The following is an 8,489-nucleotide window of genomic DNA, read 5'->3' as shown; positions in this document are numbered from 1 at the left end:
GTTTACCTGCCAACCCGGGGAGCCTGGACAGGAGGGGGGACTGTGCCCCTGACGGGCAACTAAGCGTCCCTGGAGGAGAGAGTCTTGAAGCAAAGACAAATTCCGGGGGCTGTGGGGAACCTGGGTAGGGGAGCCAAGACCTGGGGGCACACGCCGGCTGCTGGGGGGCAGTGTGCGGGCTCTGTGACAGGCGCCCCCCCCCCGCGGCTGTCCTCCCGCCCCCGGGGGCTGCGTCCCGGGCTTCTGTTCCACAGGAGGAGGGCCAAGCCTGAGAAGGCACCAAGGTGTCAGGGACTCAGAATGGGGCCTCCCTGAAGCTCTTGCCCTGGAGCACAGAGAAGGCTGGGGAGGGGCCGGGCTCGGGGAACGCACCCCCCCCCATGCTTCCCCCCCCCCACGTAGGAGTCCAAGTAGGGACTGGCAAGGCAGCGACAGCTCAGGCAGCAGATGGGACCCAGGTGTCCCCTCCTGGGGTGGGTGGCACGGCCCACAAGGGCCAGATGGTGTTTGTGGTGGGAAGGGAGGCCCAGGTCGCGGGAGTGAGCTGTTCAGCTCCCCCCCACGCCCTGTCCCACCTCTCAGCAGCCCCCCCCCCCCCCCCCACGGAAGACACTGCTAGCCCTGGATTTTATAAAACAAGTTTATTCACATTTTAGAAAAACTAATTCTAGGCCAGGGAATGGCCTCCCTCTGGGCCGGGCCGAGATCAAGAACAGAACAGAAGGCCAGAGGGGGGGTCGGGAAGGAAGGAGTGGGGGGCAAGGGGTCAAATAAATTAAAGGAAGGGGAGCAGGGAGGGGGTGGCAGCCAGGTGACTGGAGGCTGTCTTGGAGCTGGGCCGGAGGACACTGGGCACCTGCAAGGCCTGGGGAGAGCGTGGGCGCACTGAGCACGGAGCCCAGGCTGCTGTGCCCCGGGGGGATTGGGGGGGCTGGAGGGGGTGCTGGGCGGGGGTGGCCCTGGGGACAGAAGCCGGGGCTGGGGCTCTTCTCCCTCACCTGAGGAGCCAGGGATCACCGTTTTCTCAGCCTCTTCATGAAGCAGCAGGTGATGGTGCCGAGGACCGTGGCGCCGGTGACTAGGGCAACCCCCGCGCCCACCAGCAGGGGCACAAACAGGGTGTCCAGGGCTGGGCCAGAGAGGACGGCTGGCTTCAGCTGGGGGGCCGCCGGCCTGCACCCCCGGCACAGCCGCATCCCAGCGCCTCTCCCTGGGCTGCGGGCCCTCCTCCCCCCACCCCTTTCCGCGCTGTCAGTGGGGATGCAGGCGCCAGAGGTAGCTGCAACCAGGCTGTCGCGACTCTGGTGGGGTGACGAGGGGGACAGAGGGACAGGGCAGGAGAGACACAGGGAAGGGCAGGAGGAGGGCGGGCAGGGCGGCCTCACCGTGAGTGTAGGGGTACACCGTGACAGGCCCCGAGCGGGCACTGCCCGCCTGGTACCAGCTGCGGTCGGCGTGCTGCACCCAGGCGCTGGGGGCACAGTGGTACACGCCTCCGTCCTCGGGCCCCAGGCCGTGCAGCCGCAGCCGATGGCTTCGGGGCCCCACCAGCTCCACGCTCACGGGGCCTCCTCCGGGCCGGACCCCCAGCTCCGCCACCCCATCCTGGGCCACGCCGCCCACCAGCTGCGCAGGCCCGGGGCTCAGCTCGTCGTCCCCTGGCCGCTCCACCCACCAGCTGGCCGCCAGCCGCAGCCCCGGGGGGCCGCCGCGCACTGAGATGTTGCAGAGCAGAGAGGCTGTCTCCCCGCGGTACACGGTGCCTCCCGCCAGCCACGCCACGGCCTCCAGCACCACCCCTGCAGGACAAGGGCACGGGTCAGCACCCCCGGGAGCTCGAGGGGCTCCCGCCGTCCTGAGGAGGCAGCGCAGGAGGTGAAGGCAGGGTAGCGGCTGATGCGGCAGAGGGCGGCCCCCAAACACACGGAAACGCCTCCAGGAGCCCCGGCCCCGGGTGAGGCCCCAGCCCCCCCCTCACCTTCCTCCCGCACGTGCACGGGCAGCGGCCGGGAGCGGGCGCTGGCAGCTTCTCGAAGCCGAGCCCCAGAGCCCCGGACGTAGGCCTTGGCGAGGCAGCGGTAGGTCCCCGCGTCACCCGGCCTGGCGGCCTCCAGCCGGAGGCGGTAGGTTCTGGATGCCACCTTCTCCATGGCGATGTGCCGGCCCTCGTAGCCGGGGCCCAGGCTGCCTACGCCCTCCGTGTCCAGCTGGGCGACCAGGCGGCCAGGCCCCGGGGCCCCTGCGGGGGCCATCTCCCAGCCCACGGAGTACGCCGCGTGACGGCCAGCAGGCGGCAGGGCCCCTGACACGTTGCACAGCAGTTCCAAGGGTTCCCCTGGGCCGATCCGTCGTTCCCCTGGCCCCACGGCCACCGCCAGCTGGCTGGCTGGAACACGAGAGGGGCATAAGGTGTCACGGAGGCAGGAGGGATGCAGCCCCTGACCCCCGCCCCCCCTCTGTACTTCCCTCCTCCACAGCAGCATCCAGGCGGCCAGTCTGCCCCCACGGGGCACGGCCCTCCCCACCACCCAGGGCCTGACCCTCACCCCTCAGCCGAGGTCCTCCGAGCTCCACCCAACTTCTGAGCAGAGAAAAGCCGTCAAGGGAGGAAGTGGCGCTAACGGGGCCGCTCCCTCGGGAAGATGGGCTCCCCGGAGTCAGGCAGGGACCCCCCGGCGCCCCCTGCCCCGGCCGCGACTCCCAGCTCCCACAGTGGGACACGTGGCACTCACACAGCGTCTGCACATCCACGTGCGCCAGCACCGCTCTCTTCTCCGCAATCTGGGCCCAGCTGCCGTCTGGATCCTGAATCCACTCGGCAGCCGTGCAGTGGTAGGTGCCCGCGTCCTCCGCCTGGGCGCCCCCCACCACCATGCGGTACCGCTCGGCCCCCTCCTTGGCCAGCCGCAGCTCCCCCGCAGCCAGCCGCTCGGCATAGGGAGCCCCAGCCTCCACGGCCAAGTCCGGCCGGAGCCCCACCACCTCCTGCAGAGTCGCGCGCCCCACTGGCGCCTCTGGCACGGCCCTCCCGAAGGACACCGCCAGGTGCGTGTGCTGCTGTGTGCTCGTCCGTGCCAGGCAGCCCAGGGCCAGCTCCTGCCCCTCGTGCACGGTCAGGCGGGGGGCTGAGGCTGGGGCCTGGCGGCCTCGGGGGCCCGGGGGGCTGGCCGCCGACACCTGCAGCGCATCTGGAAGAACTGGATAGAACAGCTGGAGTGAGGGAGGGCCCGGGGCTGGTGGCCCCCGTCCCCGTGCGCAAACTGTGACCCACGCGGTTGGCTCCTACAGCGCGGGGTTCACCGTGTGCTGTTTCTTCTGCGACCCGGTGGTGCCAGGCACAGCGCTGGGCACACGCAGGCGCTCGATAAATACTTGCTGACGATCAGAGCCCAGCCCAACGCCTACTCACCCACGTGTTTGGAACTAACCCCTGTCAGAACTACTCAGAACTACAGAAGAGTGGCTCTGTCTCCCTCTTCAGAAGACAAAGAAACGTAAGAGAGCAAGAATGTCACATGGCCTCACTCCTCCGACCCTACCTCCACTTGGCCCCCACTGCCCCCAGATCTGCATCCTGGAATCCCCAGGAATGGAGCCTGTTCCCCCGAGGGGGCTCCCCCATCAGGGAATGGCAGGGACCGGCTCCCCCTTTCCCAGGAGGTAGCCCCACAGAAGAGGAAGGGCGCTGGGTGGTAATGGAGAGATGCCGGTTCAGAGCCCCGGGCCGGCCACCAACCGGTGACTGTGTGCGAGCCCCACACCGACTCCGTGCCTCAGCCTCCTCAGCCACACAACCCGATGGGCGATGGGCGCTAGGTCGGCCCCTCCTGTCCCCTCAGGGCGCGCGGGCCCCCTCCCACCCCGGGCCGGTACCTCTCAGCTCCACCTTGCCGCTGTAGCTGCCCAGGTAGCGGGCGTCAGTGGAGGGCGTGTAGCACTCGTAAATGCCAGCGTCCTGCGCCTGGAGGCGGGCAATCTTGAGCAGCACGGCGTCCCCCTGCAGACGCTGTACCTGCACCTCACCAGCGGCCACGCGGGGCCCGAAAACGGCGTATGAGAAGCGGGTATCCCTGGTGCTGACGATGCCCAGCGCAGCCTCGGGGGCCTCCGGCCTGTAGAGGAACCACTCGAAGTCCTGCTGGGATGGGCCCTCGTAGCCACTCACGTTACAGGAGATGGAGATGGCCGTGCCCGCCACGCGGTACAGGGGCCCCTTGGGGACCAGCACCTCCCGGGCAGAGCCTTGGACTCCTGTAGGGAAGGACGAGAGAAGCTGGAGAGGCCTGGGCCCCCACTGCAGCCCCCGCTGCCAGCACCATCCTGGACCCCTGTCCGGTAAAGGAGAGCAAACCTGGGGAAGGTGGGGGCCCGGCTGGGGCCCTGCCCTGAGCATAGGGGAAGAATGCCCAGAGCTAAGACACCTCGTAAGACACCTGGGTCTCCAGGGGGTCAGAGACCTGGCTTTGCCTCAGAACCCAGAAACATCCCATTTCTGGCAGGCCAGAGGTGAGGCGCCGGCGGGCAGAGCAAGGTCCAGCTGCTTTCTCTCCTTGGCTTCAGCTGCACCTCCATGTCCCTCTGGCATTTCCCACCCTCATCCGCTCTGGGCCAGGTCCTCGGGTCTTCTAGCTAAGGGTTCTGAGACCACACGTCCCCCTCCTTATGAGGGCTGCTTGGCTCCGCTGTGTCACCTGGACCAGGGGACTCCAGACAATGGAGCCAGTGGCCGAGCAGGACAGGGCACAGGCCCAGCCAGTTCTCACCACACAATGCCCTCCCCCCTCCAGCTGTGCCATGAGCTCACTGCTTCTCCCACCCGGCAGCGCTACTGAGGCAGCTGAGGCTTCTGGGGCAAGAACCAGCCTCTGCCCTGGCCTCTGGGGGCAGAAGACCCCCCCCCCACCCCAGGGCCTGCCAATCTTCTGGGCTGGCCCAGCTGATGCAGGGCACCTCCAACTCCCTAACAAAAGCCTTCATTTGCATATGGTGTGCATTCGCTTATGTAAGGTCCCCTCTCTGTTGAGAGGCACAAACCCCAGCTGTCTCTTCCCATCTTGCTCTCCTCAGAGAGGCCAAATTTCTGTTCTTTATCCAGCCCCAGAGGACACTCCCGAGGCCCTTGGAGAGGCCCTGCTTCTTCCTTCTCTCCTTCCATTCTTCCATAGCCAACCCCCCCCCAAGACCACAGAACTGCAGCCCCCGGTCAGCACCCCGCCTCCATTTCACAGACGAGGGACGGAAAAGGCCGGAGAAGTACAACGTCTTGACCAAGACACTGCAGAGGCCTTGTCTAGATCTTACTACCCGATGGCTTCCACAGGCCCCTGCAGAGGGATGAAGCCAGGGAGGAAGATGGGAAACTCCCAGGCCAGGCTTCAGGGGACTGACCTCACCAACCAGAATGTCACTCCCAGGGGCATTCCCAGGGCCTTTCTACAGAAGCCAGAGGAAAACACAAAGTCCGCGGTCAAACTCTGCCTTCTAGCTCCTCCAGAAGTGCTCCCCTTGACTTTCCCACGTGAGTGGGCTCTCAGCCCCTTCTTCCTGTGGCTGAGTCCCTCATGGCCGCCTGGTTAAAGCACATGCTGGGCCTCAGGAGGTTGGGTCCCAGACACAGCCCCATGCTCAGCTGGATTGACACATCCCTTCCTCTCCCAAGACAGTTCCCCTCCTGGAGGAGAGCTCAGGGCTGCTTCTCTGAGAGTGAGTGAGCCTGTGACTCAGGAGGGCCCTGCCCCAGGGCATTTCATAATCTAGGTGATGGTGGAGACAGCTGAGCTGACACCTTCGGGCCTCGGGGCAGACTCTGCTTAGAAGGGCCCCCTCCCACCTTCCTGGCCGCACAGCTGCTGCTGCTTGTGGAGATCCCCATGGGAAAGCAGGCCAGCCAGGCCGCCTTAGGGAACCAGCTGCCAGGCAGCCCAGGTGGCTCAGCGGTTTAGCGCCCCCGCCTTCAGCCCAGGGCGTGATCCTGGAGACCTGGGATTGAGTCCCACATCGGGCTCCCTCCATGGAGCCTGCTCCTGTCTCTGCCTGTGTCTCTGCCTCTGTCTCTGTGTCTCTCATGAATGAATAAATAAAATCTTTAAAAAAAAAAAAAAAGGAAACCAGCTGCCAGACAGCTCTCTCCTCAGCCCAGGAGGGGAGGCGGGGCAGGAGAGACCTGCTCTGGAGTCAGGTGGGTCTGGGTTCAAATCCAAGCCCCCACACTCACTAGATGGGCTCTCTGGGGCAAATTACCTCATTTTCCTCCTCTTCAGAATGAACGTAAGCATCTGCACGCAGTGGGTGCTCAGACCTCTGCAGGTTCTTGCAAGTCTGTGCATCACACTTCCCCACCTCCCCTGGGCTCTTCCACTCCATGCCATCCACTGGGGACAACAGGCCAACTGCTAGGCAACCAGGCCCCACAGCAACTTCCTCCTGCCTCTCACCCAGGGCCCTAAGGAGGCCTAGTTCCCCAGGGCCCAGGGACCCATGGAGCCAGGGGAGGATCTGCTTGGCACTGCAGTGGAGCTCTGGTCTAGAGACGGGCTGCTGGCATTTCGTCAGCCTGTGCCTTGACTGTGGCAGCTCTGAATCTGGGGGGCAGGGCCACCCCCACTCTGCGCTCTTATTTCAAGAGCTTCAGTCTCCCAAACATCTGTGCCGGCAGCATCCCTGTCTCAAAGCCATACTCCTCCCCGAACCACCTCCTAAGGGACCCTCCAGTTCAGGCCAAAAGCGATGGCGCTGTCACTGCCCTCATGCATCCACGCAGCGGTGGCCAGAACACCTCACCACGGACACCCACCCTCACAGACACAAGGTGCTTGGAGATCCCAGCATCAGTCTCCACGGAGCCTGGTGTCTCCCCAGGAAGGGACTGGGGGACCAAGGGGGTGTGACGAACGGTGGGAGGCGACAGAGCCAAGTGCTGGAGCTGAGAGAGGGAAAGTGGGCAAAGGGAGCCCAGCCCAGGATGGAGATGGGGGTGACGGGGGAGGGAACTGCCCCAAATCTCAGACGGTGAAGTCTGGGGGGAGGGGAGCCACCAGGGGAGACTGAACTTCAAAGATCACGGGCAGAACCAGCCCCTGGGCCTCCAGCCAAGCCCGGGCAATTACGAAGACGGGCGAGCGCTGCCCACGCAGGGCGGGCGCCCAGAGCCGGCCCGGAGCTCGGTGTGAGGCAGAGGGAGTCGCAGCCTTGGGCGCAGCGCCCCCCGGGGCCCGAGGCCGCCGGCTGAGCAGTGGGGCCGCTGCGTCCTCCCTGGGCCCCCGCCCGGCCTAGAGCTGCGTCCCTGCTGGGCGGGCAGCCACTGGGCAGCGGGGCGCCGAGCCCGGGGCGGCTCCGGAGGCGGGCCAGCGGGGTGCCAGGTGTCAGGTACCTGTCGGGGGGTGGGGGGTGGGGGGCCGGGGGCCGGGGGGGGCGGGGGCCGCTTACCCAGCAGCAGCAGCAGCAGCGGCGGCGGCAAGGGACCGAGGGCGCCCATCCTGCGCGGCCGGCTTCGGGGAGGCTCCGGGGGTCGGCGCGGGCTCTGGGTGGACGGGGACTAGGGGGGCGCATGCCCGGGTCGGGGGCACGACGCGGAGCAGCGAGGTGTGGGTGCACGGAGCCGAGCGGCGCGGGAGCTTCCGAGTGCCCTCCCTCCCCTCCTCCCTCCTCCCTCCTCCCTCCTCTTCCACCGCTTTCCCTCCTTCCGCCGCGACTCTGGAGACCGTTCGCGCCCCGCCCCGCCCCGCCTGACCCTGGCCCCGCCCCAAGCCCCGCCCGCCTTGGCCCCGCCCAATCTCCGCCCCCAATCCCCGCCCCGCCTGACCCTGGCCCCGCCCCCAAGCCCCGCCCGGCCCCGCCTGGCCCCGCCTGGCCCCGCCTCCAAGCCCCGCCCCGCCTGGCCCTGGACAAGCCCCGGCCCAATCCCCGCCTGATCCTGGCCCCGCCCCCAAGCCCCGCCCAACCCCGCCTGACCCTGGCTCCGCCCCCAAACCCCCCCTGACCCTGGCCCCGCCCCCAGCCCCGCCCCTCCCGCCCCTGGCCCCGCCCCGGTCTCGGTCCCAGCCCCGCCCTCTGTCCCGTCTCCGCCCGGCTTCCCGACCCCGGACCGGACCTGACCCCGACCCGCCGCGACCCCGGACCTGCCCCGACTCCAGACCCCGGCCCTGCTCCGCCCACCTCGGTCCAGGTTCCGCCCCCAACCCCGACGTCAGCTCGGCCCCGGCCCCGGCCCCGGCCCCACCCGCCGCAACTTCGGTCCCGACTCCGCCCAGCCCCGTACTCCCCCCGCCAGCCGCCACCCCAACCCCAACTCCACCCCCCACCCCACCCCCCCCCCGGCCTACGCGGTGGGGGGCGGCACCTGGGCTCGGCCAAGCCCCAACCCCGCCCCGCACCCCGTGCACCTGCCCGCCTTCACCGGAGAGCAGGGTGCAGGGCCTCGGGTGGGTCAGGTGACTGGCCTCGCGCTTAGACCCAGTCGTTTGCTCTGGGCCGCTAGGCCTGGCCGCAGC

General features: G+C 67.9%; 1 protein-coding gene across 1 annotated transcript; it reads right to left on the bottom strand.

Annotated features, from left to right (window-relative positions):
* Positions 1–622: 622 nt before the first annotated feature.
* On the bottom strand, positions 623–7,668 carry IGSF8 (immunoglobulin superfamily member 8). Its single transcript, XM_072759706.1, has 7 exons — positions 7,426–7,668; positions 3,874–4,251; positions 2,733–3,197; positions 1,979–2,386; positions 1,386–1,799; positions 999–1,129; positions 623–865 (listed from the first exon to the last, which is right to left on the bottom strand). The coding sequence occupies exons 1-6, from the start codon at positions 7,472–7,474 to the stop codon at positions 1,014–1,016; spliced, it is 1,830 nt and encodes a 609-aa protein (XP_072615807.1). The 5' UTR covers positions 7,475–7,668; the 3' UTR covers positions 623–865; positions 999–1,013.
* Positions 7,669–8,489: the final 821 nt, after the last annotated feature.

Source organism: Vulpes vulpes, chromosome 5 (genome assembly GCF_048418805.1).
Source record: "Vulpes vulpes isolate BD-2025 chromosome 5, VulVul3, whole genome shotgun sequence".
In the NCBI taxonomy this organism is placed as follows: Eukaryota; Metazoa; Chordata; class Mammalia; order Carnivora; family Canidae; genus Vulpes; species Vulpes vulpes.
Note: the sequence above shows the minus strand (reverse complement) of the source record. Positions and strands in the feature narration are given on the sequence as shown.